The sequence below is a fragment of the Hypanus sabinus genome, unplaced genomic scaffold (assembly GCF_030144855.1).
Source record: "Hypanus sabinus isolate sHypSab1 unplaced genomic scaffold, sHypSab1.hap1 scaffold_412, whole genome shotgun sequence".
Lineage (NCBI taxonomy): Eukaryota > Metazoa > Chordata > Chondrichthyes > Myliobatiformes > Dasyatidae > Hypanus > Hypanus sabinus.
Window position 1 is genome coordinate 197,226 of NW_026781293.1, and position 20,481 is coordinate 217,706.

Consider the following 20,481-nt stretch of genomic DNA (forward strand, 5'->3'; position numbering starts at 1 on the left):
CAGGTGAGGCGACACTTCACCTGTGAATCTTCCGGGGTCGCCCGTTGTGTTCGCTGCTCCCGATGCGGCCGCCTCGACACTGGTGACAACGGCTCCTCCGCAGTTGTGCGGGGTAGGGGTGTTTTTTTTTACCGGGGGTCGATATTATTGTTCCCTTTTGTGCCGGAGGGGTGGATTTGGGGGTTGATGATCGGGAAGTCGTTCTCTTTTATGCGGGGGGGGGTGGGAGTTTCATTTTTCTCTCTGAACGACTTTCATGCTCTTTCTTTGTTTCGTACATCTCTGGCGAAAAAAAAAAAGAGTTATTTATGGAGACCTACTTTGATTATAAATTAACCTTTGAACTATCCGCTCCGAGCGGGACTTCCGGTGTCCAAACATTTCAATTCCGATTCCCATTCCTGTTCCAACGTGTCAGCCCATCTTGTGCCAAGTCGAGTCCACCCTGAGTGTCCAGGATCAGCAACTTATATTCCGTCTGGGCAACCCCCCCCCCCACACACACACACACACACACACACACAACCCGATAGCATAAATATCGATTTCTCCTTCCGGTGAACAAATTTCCCTCACACCCCTCCCTCCCACTCCCTCTCTGACTTTTCACGTCCTCTCTCCTGCTTATCACTTCTCTCTGGATCCACTGCTCCATCCCTTTCTCCTATTCTCCACTCTCCTCTCCTATTAGACTCTATTTTCTTCTGCTCTTGAGGTTTCCCACCTACCTGGCTTCACCTGTCACCTTCCAGCGAGACATTTCCTCGCCCGCTCCGATTTTATTCAGATATTTCTCCCATCCCATCTCAGTGCTGAAGGAGGGTTCAACTGGAAACGTCGACTGTTGACTCTTTCCGATAGATGCTGCCCGGCCTGCTGAGTTCCTCCAGCATTTTGTTCGTGTAGCTCTGAATTTCCAGCATCTGTAGACTTTGTCTTGTTTGTGATTTACCTCTCCGTTGTCCCTCCCGCCTCCGGCTACTGGTCCCCCGATAGGGACATCTGGCCACGGCTGGTGCAGCCCAGAACCTCCTGCTAAACGCAGGCGCAGGGCCGACCGTAGCTGTCGCCGGCGGTTCTTCTGTTCAGGATTCCGTGAAGATGGTACTGATCTCGGGTTTGTGGAATTCGGGGGCTGCCGTGGAAGAACAACTTTGTGGGCCGAAGAGCCTGTATTGTGCTGTAGGTTTTCCATGTTTCTATGAAAAGTGTCGGGAACGAGCTCTGCCGGACGGCTGGAGGCTCCGGGCTCTCCGGTCCCGCAGCCCCGGTTTTAGCTTTGCGCCCGAGCCCGGGCTGTGGGATCAGCTAGTTGTGGTTCCCAGGCGAGGAGGGATATGGGGTGAAAGGTATCTGTCTCTGTGTGTGTGGGTAGAGGTTATGGGTGGACTGTGGGTGTGGGGTGAGAGGAGTGACGTTTTGGGGGACCGTATTCGAGGGGGGGGATGCGGGGTGAGGTTGCTGTTGTGAGAAAGTGGGATGATCGGACGTTCCGTGACCCGGGTCAAATAAAGTTGTAAACAGGGGAGGATCTGCTCCGTTGTATCGGACGCTCGCGTGTCCTTTTAGGAAGCAGCAATTCTCTCTGCAAATGAATTACTGTCTAATCTTGCTGCTAATATTGTGTTTGTTACAAAGCCCCAGTGTCTGGCAGAGCTGTCACCGTCATGGGCTGTTGGTGCAGACTGGGATGGCGGTGGGGTGTCAGTGACCTCTGTATCAGAGAACGACACGGGTTTCTACATCCTCCTGTGAGATATAAATGTCCTCACAGTGGATTCGGATCAGCTGGCATAGCTGGAGTTTGCAAAGGGAAAGGGAATAGGGAACGGGCTGAGGAGAGAGAGTTTTAATCAGCAAACCATCGTCCGGGGTGGAGGGGTACAGGAGCTGTCTGATAGATCGTTTTACAGTAATTGTGTTTTTATATAATCTCACAGATAGTGACTGAGGAAGGAGCTTGGTGAGGGAGGAGACCCGGAGGTGAGCAGGTCAGATACCGTATCAGGAGAGTGACAGAGATGTGATTTCCTGTGTCACGGATATAGACAGTCGTCTGAAGTGAGGAGTTTGGTGGAGATGCAGCTTCCCTGGAGGTGGAGGAAAGAGGACACACAAACAGGTGGAACCAGCTGTGGGAAGACATGGTTTGTCAGGTCTGACGACGAGCTGAATGTACCATAACCTTCAGACTGAATCAGAAAACCATTCTGAGGGTATTTGAAATGTCAGAAGCAGGGGAGATGTGATCACATGTGCAGAGGGCAGGGTTTGTGTCTCCATCAGACCGTCAGTGAGATCGTTCAAGTTACAATGTGCAGGGATGAAATCACAGTGTTTGGGGCCGGATTTAATCACTGATTCTGTCATAGTGAGAGGGTTAGTTTTGCTGTATGCCGGCAACAGTAATGGAAGAAGACACAGGAACTTCATCAATTGCCAGTTGTTTAGCAGAAGTGATCAATCTCTATGTTAGATTGACAGAAACAGATACTCCCAGTGGTGACAAAGGTTGCAGTCTGGTTTATTTTAGGTTGAGGAGGGGTGTGGATTTTTGAAATCAATGCCTTGCGGTGCCACCATCGTTAATTTACCATGCCCGGAGTGGTGGATCACACAGCACGGAAACAGGCCTTTGGCCGGCCATACCTGTTCTGACCATCCACTCACTGTCTACACTGGTCCCGTTTATCAGCACTTGGTTCACAGCCGACTGTATCTCGGCAGTTTCAATGCTCATCCTCTTCGTAAATGTTGTGAAGGGACCTGCCTCCACCACAACCTCGGGCAGTGAGTTCCAGATTTCAGCTGCCCTCTGAGTGAGAAATCTCTTCCTCAGATCCCTCTAAACCTCTTCATCCTCTGCTTAAATCTATGCCCTCTGATCGGTGACATCTCTGACCCAGGATCGTGGCCGATATGGGCATCAGTGAGTTCTTTCATACGGTTCAGCATGGTAAGTTGCTGTCGAAAGTTAGATCACACGGGGTCCAGGGAGAGCTGGTTAACTGGATGCACAGATGTCTTGATGGTAGGAAGCAGAGAGTGATGGTGAGAGGCTGTTTATTGGACTCGAGGCCCGAGCCCAGTGAGGTTCCCCAGGGTTACACCCCATTGCTCTCATTATTCATTGATATTTAATTATATTTGCATTTGCATAGTTGGTTGAATTCTGTGCTCTACTTGATCTTTCATTGATCATGTTACTACTCTAAAGATTTGCTAAGTATTCTTGTAGGAAAAACTATCTCAGGGTTTTATGTGGTATCTGACTATATAAAAGTTATGTACTCTGATAATAAAATTTACTTTGAACATCAACCATTGCTACTTGTCATCTGGATCAGTAATCTGGTTAAGAATATACAGGATATGGAGAGTAGGTTTGCAGCAAGTTAAAACAATTAATTTTTCTCAAAAAATATTAAGTATAAACACTCCGCTCTGTTTCCCTCTCCACACTCAACCACCCCTCCCTTTACTGTCTTCCCTCTCTGCCCCGTCCACCCTCTCATCCTGACATTTCACATAAGTTCCGTGTGAAAGTGAATTATTTTCAGGGAATCTGAAGGGGAATTCTTCACTTTGGTGAAGAGGTTGGTGAGAGTGTGGAATGAGCTGCCAGTGGATGTGGAGGATGTGGGTTTGATTTAGACACTAAAGAGGGATTTGGGTGAGGACGTGGGTGGGAGGTGTATGGAGGCTCTGATGCAGGTAGTTGGAAATGGGCAGTAACAACAAAAACAGGTCAGCATTGACTAGAAGGGCTGATAGGCCTGTTTCATTGCTGCTTGGCTCTGTGATTCTAATAATATTGTGGTTTGTAATTTCCACAGTTAGTACATTGCTACTAATGTCTGAACCCAGAAATTTGCCCAAACAAGAATTGAAAGACTCTTGGCTGGCTACAAAAAGTGTCTGCAAGCTGTGATACTTGCCAAAGGGGGTGCTACTGAAAATGTAGGGCGCCCAAACATTTGCTTCTGGCCCTTTTCCTTTTTTTGTTATTTTGAAACTGTAATAGATTGAAATAAAAATGTAATCTTGCTTAAATATTAAAGAAATGTGTCATCTCTAACTTTATGCCTTTTGGAAATCAGGTCGTCTTTTACTCACTGATCTATTCACATTAGCAGAACTTTTGACAAGGGGTCAAAAGCAAGGAAAATCATTGGAAAAATCAGATCGCTACTGGAAGAGTGGATTGGGAAAATCAGTTCTGCACTGGATCTCAAGAGAGAGAATTTCTAGAATGTCTACGAGATGGCTTTTTAGAACAGCTTGTTGTTGAGCCCACTAGGGGATCGGCTGTACTGGATTGGGTATTGTGTGATGAAACAGAGGTAATTAGAGAGATGGAAGTGAAGGAACCCTTAGTGATGGCAACATGATTGAGTACACTGTGAAATTTGAGAAAGAGAAGCCAAAATCAGATGTGTCAGTATTTCAGTGGAGTAAAGGAAATTACAGTAGCATGAGAGAGGAACTGGCCAAGGTTGACTGGAAAGGGACACTAGCAGGGAGGACGGCAGAGCAGCAGTGGCTGGAGTTTATGCGAGAAGTGAGGAAAGTGCAAGACAGATATATTCCAAAGAAAACTAAGTTTTCGAATGGATAAAGGATGTAACCGTGGCTGACAAGAGAAGTCAAAGCCAAAGTAAAAGCAAAGCAGAGGGCATACAAGGAAGCAAAACTTAGTGTGAAGACAGAGGATTGGGAAGTTTTTTTAAAAACTTACGAAAGAAAAGTATGGTCATTAATAGAGAAAAGAAGAACTATGAAAGAAAGATAGCAAATAATATCAAAAAGGATACTAAAATCTTTTTCAAGTATATAATGAGTAAAAAACAGGTTAGGTAGATATAGGACCGAAAGAAAATGATGTTGGAGAAATTGTAAATGGAGATAAGGATATGGCGGAGGAACTGAACTGACTCCATGTGTGTATATGCAATTATGATAAGAAATACAGACCATAAAACTTAAATGACAAGCTGGCTCAGAAAATTAAATCATCACTCTGGAAGAAAACATTAACCAGTGAAATGTGTATGACCCTCCATGGGAGACATCCCAATGATCTGAGCAGACGAGATGGTGACAAGGAAGCATCGATCACCTGACTGAGAGTTGGAGACTTCTTCCCAGAAACAGAGGAGTTCCTTGCGGAAATACAGGACGAGGTGGGTAACAAAAGTAAAACAAATCGAAACTTCATGAAATACAAACAAACAAAGCAGTAAGTGCAGAAAAGGCCAAGAGAAACCAGACACAGTCCAACACATTCTAGGATCCTGCAGCAGTTTAACTCAATCTGATTACTTACGCAGGTACAATCAAGTGGCAAATATCATTCACCAAAATCTTGCTTTAAAATACAAACTCATGAATGCCCTCCATCACCTCATGAAAACACCATAAATTCAAGCCTGATCCAGTTTTAGAGCCAAAATCTTGCAAATTATATGATCATCAATACATTATTTCAGATAGGTCAATCCATCTGTTTATAATATTACAGGATAAACAAGCAGGAATAACTCCCCCAATAGATAAAACCATTCCTAACACACATGTTCCTCAATCAGTGGAACACCTCACCACAGGTAGTGTTTGTGTCGTCAGTCAGATAACCTAATTACTTTCTCTGTCAATATGCTTCCAAATGTCATTCGTTGACATGCCCTGTTGCTGAATCCCCTCTCCTCATCATACGTTCTTACCCCGAACATCGTCCAGGGCCCCAAATTCTGCTCTGTGCAGACCTGCCTCTGGTTTCTGACCCAGCTTCATTGAAAATCCAATTGATGACTTCCCACTCTGCTTTCAGTCTTTAGAGGACAGTGGTGTTCGCTAACAACATTTTAGAAGTGGGGAAAGTGACACATAATGTGGACATGAGTCGTGATTAAGGAGGTTAACTCCCAATGTCATTCTTCCTCAGCCCAGAGATTAGAGGGGCAAAGAACATCTCAGACAGATGCGCAGTCAGCTCGACTTCTTCAGTCTGCAAGAAATTCAAGGGAAACATATTCACCCACAGAGTGATGACTATTTGGACCTCATCCCAGGGAGAGTGAGAGGTGAACAACGGGAGGATTTGAAAGATCTGTTGTGGAACAGAATCACTGGCAGGGTTCAGCCGGCCTGAGTTGACTCTCTACTGTACACTAGGTGTGTTATAAATTCACTAAGTAACAGAGACAGTGCTTAAGATAGAACTGATTCATTTGTCACAGATCTAGTCCCATTAAAGGTGAATATGCAGCAGAGGAAACTCCTCCCATGCCCAGTGACCAAGGTGCAGAACTGGGTGTGGTGAGCAGCAGCAATAATTGCAGAGTTCAACACTTACAATCACTCTCAAAATAGCATTCAGCAATGGTGATGGACAAATATCCAGCATGAAGCTTATTGAAACTCTCTCCCCTGTGTGAACCCGGTAGTGTGTTGTAAGTGTAACACACTGTAAGGTTTCACTGCTGAGGTAGTGGTTTCTCTGCAGCAGCAATGTTTAGGATACAACTAGAGATAACAGGGATTTGGAGTGCTGGGCTATCCAATGACAGAAATGTTCTTTCTTGTGAGTCTGAATGAGAGAATTTCATGGGCTTTTGCTGTGGAGAGATGAGAAGCCACAAATGGGGAGAGTGGGCCCTTTTTTTTTACTTTACTAACCCTATAGTCAAAGTAAGAATTATGAATCACATCTTGTGTACTGTTTGTTATTTTGGGGTATTGATTTGTAACAGGGGACGTGGCGCAGCATCCACACACATTTGGCCGAGCTAGGGGGCTATCACCCCCTATATTAAGCTGCTAGCCGGAGTGAGAGTTACATAAGGTTAGATGACTGAGTGAATACATTCCCACATTAACAGGAGGTTAACAGCCTCTCTCCAGTGTGAACTAACTGGTGTGTCAGTAGGCGAGATGACCGAGTGAATCCCTTCCCACAGTCTGAGCAGGTGAATGGCCTCTCACCTGTGTGAATTCGCTCATGTACCTTCAATTGAGATGATTGAGTGAATCCCTTCCCACAGTCCAAGCAGGTGAATGGCCTCTCCCCAGTGTGAACTCGCTGATGTACCTTCAGTTGAAATGACCGAGTGAATCCCTTCCCACAGTCTGAGCAGGTGAATGGCCACTCTCCAGTGTGAACTGACTGGTGTGTCAGTAGGCAAGATAATAGAGTGAATCCCTTCCCACAGACTGAGCAGGTGAATGGCCTCTCGCCAGTGTGAACTGACTGGTGTGCTTGCAGGCCAGATAACTGTGTGAATCCCTTCCCACAGTCTGAGCAGGTGAACGGCCTCTCCCCAGTGTGAACTCGCTGATGTACCTTCAGTTGAGATGACCGAATGAACCCCTTCCCACATTCTAAGCAGTTGAACGGCCACTCTCCAGTGTGAACTGACTGGTGTGCTTGTAGGTTAGCTAACTGTGTGAATCCCTTCCCACAGTCTGAGCAGGTGAATGGCCACTCTCCAGTGTGAACTGACTGGTGTGTCAGTAGGCAAGATAATAGAGTGAATCCCTTCCCACAGACTGAGCAGGTGAATGGCCTCTCGCCAGTGTGAACTGACTGGTGTGCTTGCAGGCCAGATAACTGTGTGAATCCCTTCCCACAGTCTGAGCAGGTGAACGGCCTCTCCCCAGTGTGAACTCGCTGATGTACCTTCAGTTGAGATGACCGAATGAACCCCTTCCCACATTCTAAGCAGTTGAACGGCCACTCTCCAGTGTGAACTGACTGGTGTGCTTGTAGGTTAGCTAACTGTGTGAATCCCTTCCCACAGTCTGAGCAGGTGAATGGCCTCTCCCCAGTGTGAACTCGCTGATGTACTTTCAGTTTAGATGATGAATTGAATCCCTTCCCACAGTCTGAGCAAGAGAACCGCCTCTCCCCAGTGTGAACTGACTGGTGTGCTTGTAGGTTAGCTAACTGTGTGAATCCCTTTCCACAGTCTGAGCAGTTGAACGGCCTCTCCCCAGTGTGAACTCGCTGATGTACCTTCAGTTGAGATGACGAAGTGAATCCCTTCCCACAGTCTGAGCAGGTGAACGGCCTCTCCCCAGTGTGAACAGACTGGTGTGCTTGTAGGCCAGCTAATTGTGTGAATCCCTTCCCACAGTCTGAGCAGGTGAATGGCCTCTCTCCAGTGTGAATTCGCTGATGTATCTTCAGTTGGGATGAGTAGGTGAATCCCTTCCCACATTCCGAGCAGGTGAAAGGCCGCTCTCCAGTGTGAACTCGCTGGTGAGCCATGAAGTCAGATGACCGAGTGAATCCTTCCCCACAAATTCAGCAGATGACTAGCCTCTGCCCAGTGTGAACTGACTGGTGTGTCCACAGGTGGGAAGACCAACTGAATCCCTTCCCACTCACAGAACAGGTGAATGGCCTTGTCCAGTGTGAACTTGCTGATGTACATTCAGTTGAGAAGACCCACTGAATCCATTCTCACAGTCTGAGCAAATGAACGGCCTCTCCCCGTGTAAAATTTCCGCTTTGCCAGTCGGTCAGATGACCAAGTGAATCCCTCCCCACAGCCTGAGCAGGAAGGATGATCGAGTGAATCCCTTGCTCCACTTCTTAAATATCTGGACAGAGACAGCAAAATTGGCATGTTGTGTTCAAAATTCCCGTAGATAAATTCCTTGTTTTTAGCCTGTAAAAAGATTTACAAAATCCATCAATGTGTGTGGGGCAACTTTTCATATGAGATCACTTGAGTTGTCATGGTGTGATCTGGCAACACACTCTTACAGTGAAGTTCAACCCAAGTTGGAGAGAGAAATCATCTTCTAACTGGGCACAGTGCTGGTACCTGGAATGACCATCAAACTCTCTGATGCTCTTCCTGTCTCTTTAAGAATGGGGCATCTCTCCCATCTCCAATCTGTGACCTGGCTCAGTTTGACTCTCGTCATTGGTATTGCTCCCTCTTCCCACTGAGCAGCACGGGCTCCTGGCCCCACTGTAACTGAAATACTCTCACACAAATAGCCTGCAGTGCATTCCACGCACCCACCACTCTCTGGGTAAAAATCTTACCCCTGACATCCTCTCGGTATCTATTTCTAAGCAACATAAAACTATGCCCCTTCGTGTTAGCCATTTCAGCCCTGGGAATAAACCTCTGGCTCTCCACACACTCAATGCCCCTCATCATCCTATACACGTAAAAAAGGCTCTAAACATGAACAAGGACATTGTACATAGCTTTGGGAAATTGTCAGAAGTATACAAGATTATGAGGGTATAGATAGGGTAAATGCAAGCAGCTTTTTCCACTGAGGTTGGGTGGGATGGCAACCAGAGGTCATGGGTAAATGGGGAAGGTGAAAACTTAATGGGAACATATGGAAAAGCTCTTTACTGAAATGGTCGTGAGAGTGTGCAATGACATGTCAGCACAAGTGGTGAATACGAGCTCGGTTTCACCATTTCAAAGAGGTTTTGATGGAAGCCTGGATGGTAGGTGTATGGAGGGCGATGGTCTCGGTGCAGTTAGTTGCAATAGACAGCTTAAATGTTTTTTTGGCATTGACTATATGGGCCAAATGGCCTGTTTCTATTTTGAACGTCTCCATTATTCTATGACAGAGAAGCTGGACAAACTTGTTTGGAAGGGTAAAGATTGGAGTGACAATGGAGCAGCAATGGCTGGAATTTCTGGGAGCAATTCAGGAGCTGAGTGATCGACATATCCCAAGGAAGTGAAAACATTGGAAACCAGGAGGACATAACCATAGTTGAATTGAGAAGCTAAAGCCAACATAAAAGCCAAAGAGAGGGCAAACAAAAGAGCAAAATCTATTGGGAAGCGAGAAACCAACAGAAGACAATGAAAATGTTCAGATGAGCTCAGGGCATGGATGATGATTAATGAGTCTTGCTAGCACCCAAAAGTCTGAGGCATTTAAAGGAACGAAATATCCGGGGCTTCAATATAGCCAGAAAGCCAGGATTCCCTGCACCAGTTACGTTTCAACTGTTACATTGTTAGGCACATAAAGTCTCTACACCCTCAAAATTTCACTTCTGAAGGCCTCCCACTTACAAAGTACTCCTTTGTCAGAAAACAGCATGTCCCAATCCACACTTGTCAGATCCTTTCTGATACCATCAAAATTGACCTCTCTCCAATTTAGAATCTCAACCCATGGTCCAGACCTCTCTTTTTGCATCTTTATTTTGAATTTCATGGCATTATGAACACTAATTTCTGTCACCAGCCCTGGTCATTGCCTAACAGCTTATTGCACACTTCTACATCAGGAATTTTACGTACCAATTAAGGGCACATTTGACAAACTTTACCCCATCTAGTCCTTTTACAGTATGGGAGTCCCAGTCAATATATGGAAAGTTAAAATCGCTTACAATCTCAAGCTTTGTTTCTTGGCATGGTCTGTGACCGCTCTGCAAATTTGTTCCTCTAAATCCCTCAGACTGTTGGGTGCAACCAAACCCCTATAATGGCCACAATATCATAATTCCCTGTCCTGACCTCATCTGGCTTTCCTACAATGCTTCTTGCATTGTGCTATACACAGCTCAGCACATTCATCGCACCATGCTCAACCATTTGATTGCTGACTCTGTCTGAGGTCTGAACAATATCTGACTGGTATCAAGAAAACAAACTCTCCCTCATTATCACAAAAACAAAGGAGCTGATTGTGGAGGACAGGAGGAGTGGAGACACAGATAAGGGCATCACCCTGGGACTAGTGACCAACCGACAGCTTCCCCAGTTTCCGAATCCCCAGTGGTGGGCACTTAATCTGGACTCCACCGCGTTTGAACCCCTTCCGTCAGCGGCCGACCCTCATGTGATTCTGTGCTATGACACTAGGGGGTGCTCATTGAGGAAAGCCAATATTATGCACCCCTCGAGCGAGAGAAGTTCCCAGTCATGGTGATTGGACAGGATTAAGGAAAAGAGGGCAGCACATTACTGGCCGAAGTTCCGGATTTCCTTTGGTGGCAGACAGGACTGGTGGCTCCCCGTACCATCGTTAGGGTTTGCCCTGGGTTCAAGTCAAAGAGCCCAGAGTTCCTTGCCTTCACCCTGAGGAAACAAGCCTCCAGCACCAAGGGAGACTGGCAAGACTTGGCCGTGGGCCAACTCCGATACTGGAAGGACATTGAGGTGAAGACGGGACATCTGGTAAGACTCTCTTTTAAAATTGACTGAACCCAAGACATTGCACACAATCTCTGCTCAATTTCAGGCAATGAAGTTGACTGCACCAACTGCCCCCGGTCTGGATCACCGTGAAAGAAGGACAGACTCTCCCATCCCTTCCTCAAAACCCCCTCTAGCCTGAGGTAACGTTCCTTGAGGATGGAAGCTCTTTTGTGGATCCATCAGGAAAATGATATTCTGACTATACAATAGTGACATACAGTGAAGTAATTGAGAAGGCCTCTTTTGTAGCAGCTGTCTCCGCCCAGAAGGCTGAGCTGTTTGCTCTGACTCGTGCCTGTATCCCAGCAACAGACTAAAGTGGGAACGTTTACACAGACTCCCGTTATGCATTTGGAATTGTACATGACTACGGGGCTCTCTGGGAACATGGGGATTCCTGTCTTCCTCTGGCCACCCCATTAGTAATGTCACCTTTGTAAACAACTTACTCACCGCTCTACAGCTACCTCGAGCTTTGGCTGTTATTTAATGAGCGACCCACACCCACATGTTGACTGAGTCACTAAATGCAATGCTTTAGCGGATGAGACAGCGAAAAGTGTGGCACAATCCTAGTAGTTGTAGTCTCCTCGGGTTCCCATCAGGCAACCCTCTGTGACATAAGCAGAACAGGTTTGCCAGAAATGGGAGGTACATACTTTTCATGGGGACATCTCTGAGCAGCAGCGCAAATTGTGGTCCCAGATGGGGTGCTAGAAAGAACCCAACCTAGCTATTTGTATTACTCCAGCGGGACAGGTTTGTGTTCCTACACAGTTTTTACCAATATTGGTCGATCATATACATGATTTGACACACCCGGGAAAGGGGGGAATGGTTGGTAACCTGTACCCTGCACGCTGGGTACGAGTCCCTTGCCAGGTGTCTACAAGTTGATTTTATTGAATTGCCTAGAGTACATTGCTATAGATACTGCTTAGATATTATAGATGTGTTTAGTAGATGCATTGAAGCTATTCCAACTACCAATAATACTACTATGTCTGTTGTGAAGTTATTATTATGGGAAATAATTCCCAAGTATGGCCTGCCAGAGATGCTGAGCTCTCACAATGGCCCACACTTTGTGGTGAAAGTATACGAAGGGGTACCAAATGAACTAGCTATCAAGCAACAATTCCACGGTGTACACCACCCACGGGCCGCTGGCAGAGTGGAGAGAGCCAATGGCACTCTGAAGAGTAAACTGGCCAGACTAACAGCGGAGACTGGACTCACTTGGTTGAAGGTCCTACCATTAGCCTGATTCCACATGAGGGTTACCCCACATGGGAAAACAGGGTTGTCACCAGCTGAAATCATTTCCAGATGGCCCATGAAGACACCCTGGGAACTAAGGCCTTGTGTACCATTGCTCCCAGAAAGTCTACCAGCAAAATTGGATATGCATATCTGAAGGGAAGAGATTGGGAAATATGTATGCCAACTAACCAAAATTTTCCAAGAATTACATTCACAGGTATGACAGGCTTACAAGGAAGAGAACTACCCCACAGAGAGGAGTGACTATCCCACCATAGAACCTGGGAATTTTGTCTTAATCAAGAACTGTGATTGAGGAAAACTCTGACCTCAGTGGACAGGACCATATCAGGTGCTACTGACCACTCCCACGGCTGTGAAACCGAAGGGGCAATCTCGATGGATACATTGAACATACTGAAAATGTGTTACAGAAGGAACTGAGGAGAAGGGCTCTCTCGGACTTAAGGAAAATGTATTCGTTGATAGTGGTCTTTGTGTTTTGCCTTATTGCTCAAACAATATCTGTGGGCCCCCATGTTAACACCTTTCTGTCTCTCTGTCACACCTGTGCCATATAGGCAGAACTAGGGGCCTGCTGCGTTTGTGCTGCAATTTCACAGCATGGTAAAACTATTTTTCCAATGTCAGTAATTCCACTCAACCAGAGTGAGGAACTCTAAGCCTGGGATTTCTCAAATAACACCCGGGGAAGTGAGGTGAGGAACTGCGGTCCAGTCAGAGATGACAGTGGCTGTCAGTGTTTTGAGGGATGGTATCTCAAGTTCCCATCAAATGGAATTTCCTACACTGGGAAACATGAATCCTGGTCTTAGTTGCAGGTGCCCAGCAGCAGAGAGGAATAACAGATTGAGTGCTTTTGGATGATCGCTTTTCTCGCCTATGGAGTAGCCAGGAATTCACGAGAGACCATCAATTTACCTACAGCACTTGAGGAGCTGGCCACAACACTGCAGGGACCCTGACAGAAACACAGGCCCAAGTAACAGAAATATCCACCGAAATGATTGCAATCTGGCAAACAGTCCAACAAAATTGTAGACTTTAACCCAGCTGAGAAAGGGGGAACCTGTGCTATTATTGACACAGAATGCTGCACCTATATCCTTGATGAATCTACTAACATTACATCCCTCTCCAAGCACACTGCCAAGGTGATTGATAGCTACTAGATAGAAAGCAGAGCATGATTTACATCGGTTCACTGAAGGATCGAAGTGGTGGTCTTTGAAGGTATGTTCAGTAATACATGGAACAGGATATTGCATTATGACCTAATAGTTGTCCATATCATTGTTATAAATACTGTTGTACACTGTTTTTTTTTCCCACTGATAAGTCAATGTTGTACTCATTTGCTTTCCCTGCAAAAAAATTACTGCTTTGTTGATCATGTAATGATCAAAAGGAGGGAATGACAAAATGTGTAAAAGGGTTAACACTTTGTTAAAAAATAGCAGCCTGTTTTTCTGAAAGAAACTGCTGATAATCAACAGATGTGCTAAGCCATGCTGAGCCATATTTCTTCTTGAGGGTAGCTAGCTAGGGTTTCAGGATGCTTATCTGAATTGTGCACTCATGTGTAGAGATAGGACAGCTTCAGTCTGTTCTGTGTGTGTAAGCCATTATGACTGTTTTGTTCTCTGTCTTTAGGAGCTCCAGCTTCTCATGCAGTAAATAACTTTGGCTCCAGCATGTCTTGTGTGGAGGGTATCTGGACGGATATATCAGTGGTGTAAGGGGAATTGTTAGTCAGTTAGTGGATTGGGCGGGAACAGTCATCAACTGTTCCTGTTTGAGCGACTAACTGAGTAAGCCCGATGCTTGGAATAAAGAGTTTGTACTTATACAGTCTCTCAGTGACTTTATCCAGATTCGACTTCCACATAATGGGAGTGGTTTCAAAGGGTTGCTGGATGCACATTACCAGACCTGGAGTGATTGCAACTGGGTCTGACAGAGGCATAACTGGTACTTCTGGACATGTTCAGTCTCACTCCAGCTATTTGCTACCTTCCACTGTACAGGTATGAAATGTCTAAAGAGCAGGAAGTAAGACTCACCAAAATTTCTCCTGACTGAATCACTGGAATCTCCGAGTCAGTTGGGTTCTCTCTGATTGATGCTCCCAGTCCTCAGGTTGGTTCACTTGTTGCTGCTCCCTCGTCATCAGTCGTGGTTTTCCTCCAGTTGGGGTTTTTCTTCCAATAAATCTCTCACTGCAGGTCTAACTTTAAATTGAAAGATATTGAAGCATATTAACAATAACAAAGAGAACCAAACATTTCCGATTCATGTTATTAAGAACAAAACTCACTGAAATTTAAATATTGAAGGCAAATATACAGTAATGATCTCAGTGAGCAATCTTTTATTGTCCCACACACGTCACAAAACGATATGGAATCAGAAGGAGCCATCATTCAGTCATGGTCAGGCAGAAGGAACAGATTCAGATGATTCAATCCTTCTGATCTGCCCCATCATTCAACCATGGTTGATTTTTATTCCAACACCATATTCTTGCCTTCCTCCTGTAACCCTGTAGCTACTTAACAATCTTTAATGTATTAATCTCCCTCATAAATATACCCAAACGGCAGCCTCTACCAAACTTCACAAATTCCACACTTCAGACACCTTTTGGCCAAAAGATTTTTCTCAGCTGAATTTTAACAGGAGGTATTTTTATTCTGAGATGGTGCTGTCAGATCACAGACTCTCTGTCTAATGGAAACATCCTCTCCATGTACACTGTATCCAGGCTTTTTAGCATTCGGTATGTTTACTTAACCATACATCCCTCCACCACCCCCACCGTCCCTCTGAACTCCATCGAGCACAGGTCCGGAACCATCAAATGCTCCTCATACATGAAGCCGATCGTTCCTGATATTATTCATGTTAACCTTGTTATCAACACACCACGTGATCCTCCGTCACGAAGCGGAGGGCGGGGCGGATCTGCAGCACGCAGCCTCACGTGACCTGTTGGTTGGTCTCCCATTTCAATTCTGCGGAAATAGAAAGCCTGGGCTCCTGGTTTGAATCGTTCAATGCAGATTAAGTGAAGTCGACACATTTTTGCCAAGCCCATATAACTGGAAAATAAATGAGTAATTGGCCCTCAGTTCGGGGCTCACGGACAACATCGGACCTCCCTGCTCGGGATCGGTCTCAATACTCACCATTAGGAAAGTGATATCTTCAGCCCGGAGACAGTAATCCAGAGCCCCGGCTCGCCGATATACGAGACGAGAAGCCTTTCTCGATCCCGCAGACTTCAGCACCGAGCGTTAAGGAATACACCGCACACCCGGAGACAGTGAGCATGCGCGAAGTGTGGTACGTCATCAGGAGGGCGGGGCCACAGAAACGGCAGCGCGATGTTGCCCACCTACGGTTTAATTGGGGGGGGGGGGTAAACTGCATCACGTGACCGGTTTTGGTCTCCCACCCCAGAGAGATCCAGTTACCCGCTACTCTGTGGAAAGAAGCAAACTTGCCGCTCACATCGACGCTCACCTTAAATGTGTTAGACATTTCAACCCCCAGGAGAAATATATCGTCTGTCCACTCTGTCTATTCCTCTCGTAATCTTATAAACGTCCATCAAGTCTCACCCCAGCCTGCGCTGCTCCGGAGAAAACAACACAAGTTTGTCCAACCAGGTCGGGCTGCATCCGAAGAAACGAGCAGTCAACGTTTCGGGCCGAGACCCTTCGTCAGTCCTGAGTTCCTCCAGCGTGTGTGTACGTGTTGATTTGACCACAGCATCAGCAGTGTACTTTGTGTTCGTCCAATCTCTCGTTATAGCTCATGCCCTCTAATCCAGGCAGTGTCCTGGTAAAACTCTTCCCCGCCCTCTCCAAAGCCCCGACATCCTTCCGAGAATGGGGGCGACCAGAACTATATGAAACACTCCAGATGTGGTCTAACTAGTTTTATAAAGCTGTGTTACGAACTGTGAAGTTTTAGAAACGAACCAGCAGCAATAAATTTCACACTGGAGTCTGGATTTGATGGTTAAAACACTCGGTTTATTAGTATTTACTTATAACATAGTAACTTAACGAAAGTTAACAGTGTTCAGTGGATATATGTGTAAATATAATTCCCCAGACTATCGAGCCTGAGGAAACAAAGCTTAGAGTCTTGAGATGGTAAAGAAGGAAAGTTCAGTAATCCACGGAATAAATGGAGAGAGATATTTGTGATCCGGAGTGAAATGTAGAGAAAAGGCGGTTACTTCAAAATAACCGTCGACGAAGTTCTTATCCGTTGAATCCGTCCACATACGAGTTATCAGCGAAAGTGACCTGTCAGAGGAATACCGTCTTCCAGGGGTTACCACACGGCATACCCAGGCAAGGATTAACACAAGATATTCCAAAACCCACTCCTATGGATTATACGAAATGACAGCCACACACATTCGTTGTGTTTCCGTGTACCGATGATCAACCCACTCTTGCGGGCATAGGAGAGTTCAAAGCCTCAGCTGCAACTAACTGAAGCGATCAGCTTTTCCAGTCTCTCTCTCTCTTTAGACTGGCCGACTGCCTGTCTGCAGATCGCTCTCTCTCTCTTATGGTTCAGTCCACAATCAGCGCTGTCAGCCTGTGACTGACGTCATAGTCCCGCCTCCTCACGCCGGCGCTCTTAAAGAAACAGTCACAGTAGGAACGCAGGCTCGTAACAGCCGCAACACAACTTCCCGACTTTTGAACTCAGTGCTTCAACTAATAAAGACAACCATGTCATTTGCCTTCTTATCCACCCGATCAATCTGTGCAGTCTCTTTCAGGGAGCGATGAACTTGGAGTCTAAGATCCCACTGATCATCGACAATGCTCAGGGTTTTGCATTCAACAGTGTATTGTCTCATACATTCGACCTACCGAGCTGCCAAGATGATCATCACTAATCAAATCTCACTGAGATTTCTCAGGTCCTGTTGAATTTATTGCCAAGTGCACACGTATGGGAAGGTAGAGGTACAGAGAAACACTGACTTGTGGCAGCATCACAGGCAAGTACTTTCAGATAACACACGGAACACAAATGATATGATTCTCTGTCAGTAACAATCTATAAATATGTTTTATGTCATCAACAATATATAAAATACATTGCGTCATGATCACTATTAAAATGTGCATTTTGTGTCAATAACAGACTTGGAAATGTTGAATTTGGTCCCTGTCTCCATTCCTCCTGTAATCCACAACCAGCTCCTTTGTTTTTGTCACAATGAGGGAGAGGTTGTTTTCTTGACACCACTGTGTCGGGGTGATGACTTCTTCTCTGTCGGCTGCCTCGTTATTATTTGGGATTCGGCCGATCAATGTAGTGCCGTCAGCAAATTTAATTAGCAGATTGGATCCCGTCACTGCAGCCCCACAGTGCACTATGTACTGATTGCAAAGCTACGAAATTGCATGTGAATAGCCTCCCCTCCCCCAACTCCACTCTTTCTGCCTCACCAGCAGACTGGGACATCTCTCATCTCGCTGCCTCCGCCAGGACATTAAACTGTGAACAACTGTGGTCAGGGCTGATCTCTGGGGTACTCCAAACGCTACCCCCTTCCAGTCTGAAAACGACCCACTCATACAGCCACACACGACCGGCAGTTTATCGATCTCCAACGAAAAAGCATAATCACCTACTCCCGATGTTCAATACCGTTGCTAACTCTGAGTTTACCTCCGTCAAATGCCGGGAGGGACATAATAATCAGAAAGTCTCTAGTCACAGCCGTGTAAATAAAATGTGATCTCAGTAGCATGCTCAGAATGCGAAGGAGACAGACAGACTGAGCCAAGTCACAGACTGATGAAGGGGAGGAATGATCCATTTTGATACAAAGAGGGAGGCAGAGAGTTTGATATTGTTCCTGATGCCGGAACTGTGGCCAGTTAGAAGATGAAGTCTTGTCCCCCCAAGTTGTTTTGAGTTGTGACAGTGTTTTTCTCAGAAGGCACCATGGAAACTAAATAATCTGAGTGGAAATGTTGTCCTTCACCCACCGACGTGCTTTGTAAGCTTTTAACAGTGTAGAAAATACAAAGGATTTGTGTATGGGAATCACAACCACAACAGCACGATAGTTCCGCTGTATCTGTCAGTTCACCAGCGCTTGAATGCCGCCGGTTCTTGAATGTGGAGGCGGAGATGCTGGAGAAGACAGCGCCTCACTCGCTACAAGGAGAGCCCGAACATGTGTCCATGCCCGTGATCTGATTGGATACATCGCCATGACGTTGATAGCACTGTGACGTCATTCACTGGCTCTCATTTTGGAAGGGATTCTGGAAGGGATTCAGTCGGCCATCGCAGATACACTAACAGCTTCGCACTGGGAAGCGGCCGTTCACCTGCTCCGTGTGTGCGAAGAGATTCATTCAGTTAACCCACCTTGTGATGCTCCGGTGAGTTCACAATAAATAGAGGCCACATTTCTGTCCGGAGTGAGCAAAGAGTTTCACTCAATCATCCCAGCTGCAGCAACACCAGCAACTTCACATCAGGGAGGAAGTTCAAATCAGCTCCGTGTTAAATGTTTAACCATCACGGTGACTGAAGGCAGCTGCAGGTTCATGAGGGACTGTTACTGTCAGATTCTGCAGTTCTTGCGGCTGCTCATCGCACCCAGGACTGAACCCTGGTCTCGGAGCATTGGAGGAGTCTGTTCTGTTGATGTTAGCCTTAAACTAGACTTGTGTTTAATATTGTGGATCTGTGAAAGATAAATCAGTTCTGTATCAAATCCCGTGTCTCGCTTGAGAGGCCACTCGGCCCATCTTGTCCCTGCCCATGTTTCTGTTCCATTTCAGTATATGAAAATCTATCCCTGCCGTTCCCCTCTCACTCTCCCTGAGATGACAGATTGCAACTAGTCACCACTCTGTGGGATAGGAGATTTCCCTTGAGTTTAATAGAATCACAGAAATCTACAACATATTACCGATGCTTTGACCCACAATGTTGTACCGACCATGTAACTTACTCTAGAAATTGCTTAGAATTCCCCTACCGCATAGCCATCTATTTTCCTAAGCTCCATGTACCTATCCAAGAGTCTCTTAACAGACCCTATTGTATCCGCCTCTACTACCGTCACTGGCGGTGCATTCCACACACACGCCACTCTTTGTTTAAAAAACTTGGCTCTGACATGTCCTCTGTACCTACTTCCAAGCAGCTTAACCCTATTCCCCCTCGTGTTAGCCGTTTCTGCCCCGGGAAAAAGCCTCTGGCTATCCACACGACCAATGGCTCTCATCCTCTTATCCACCTGCATGAATTTCCTGCATGATTTTCTCCGGGCTGAACAAGACGATGAGCTCACTGTGGTTGTGACGTTCTTCAGGGCTCCGGACGAAGTTGGTTAAACTCCTTCTTCCCTGCTCTTTTCAATATTTTGGGCCATTTTCACCAATTTTAAAGGACTATGCCTCAGACAGCTGGGTTGTTGCAATTGTTACATACCAGCAGCAATAGATCACTAACGGAGTCTGGTTTCGATGTTAAAACAATTATCTTTATTAGTATTGTGACGGGGTCCTGAATTACCCCTATGAACTGTGTTTTTGAAAAGAGAGAGGGAGTTGTTCAATACCGAACACCTTGTTGGAGAGAGCGAGAGAGAGGGAGAGGGAGGGAGGGAGGGAGGGAGGGAGGGAGAGAGAGACGGGGGGGGGGGGAAGACCTCGGCGATGGTGTTATGGTTTCTCTGCAAGCTTGTTGACACTTTTACAAGGACACTGTCAGCTTCTGTGTTCTTACAGAGAGAGAAGGGAGGAACTGTTTGATGGACAGCTGGGGCTCAGCACGGTGAGATAAGTAGGAGGTCCGCTGATAGACCTCCAGACACATGGTTTTGGACACTGAATGAGCTTTGTTGAGTCCACAGAAAAAGTTGGGCTTTGGAAGATCGATCCGGAGCATCGATCCGTGGCTCTCGCAGTGTGAAAAGGCTGTGACCGGTGGG

At 46.1% G+C, this 20,481-nt stretch overlaps 1 protein-coding gene across 2 annotated transcripts; it reads right to left on the reverse strand.

Moving 5' to 3' along the window:
• Positions 1–570: 570 nt before the first annotated feature.
• On the reverse strand, positions 571–16,488 carry LOC132388799 (zinc finger protein 227-like). 2 transcript variants are annotated; one of them, XM_059961222.1, is made up of 3 exons: positions 15,674–16,488; positions 14,549–14,712; positions 571–8,672 (listed from the first exon to the last, which is right to left on the reverse strand). In XM_059961222.1, exon 3 carries the CDS (start codon positions 8,267–8,269, stop codon positions 6,875–6,877), a length of 1,395 nt encoding a protein of 464 aa, XP_059817205.1. In that variant the 5' UTR covers positions 8,270–8,672; positions 14,549–14,712; positions 15,674–16,488; the 3' UTR covers positions 571–6,874. The 2 variants fall into 2 exon arrangements, with proteins under 2 accessions (XP_059817205.1, XP_059817204.1); XM_059961221.1 differs by having other exon boundaries at positions 14,549–14,716.
• Between the last annotated feature and the right edge of the window lie 3,993 nt (positions 16,489–20,481).

Coding starts and splice junctions, on each gene's coding strand:
- LOC132388799 (XM_059961222.1), bottom strand. CDS start 8,269: ATGGCTCACCAGCGAGTTCACACTGGAGAGCGGCCTTTCACCTGCTCG.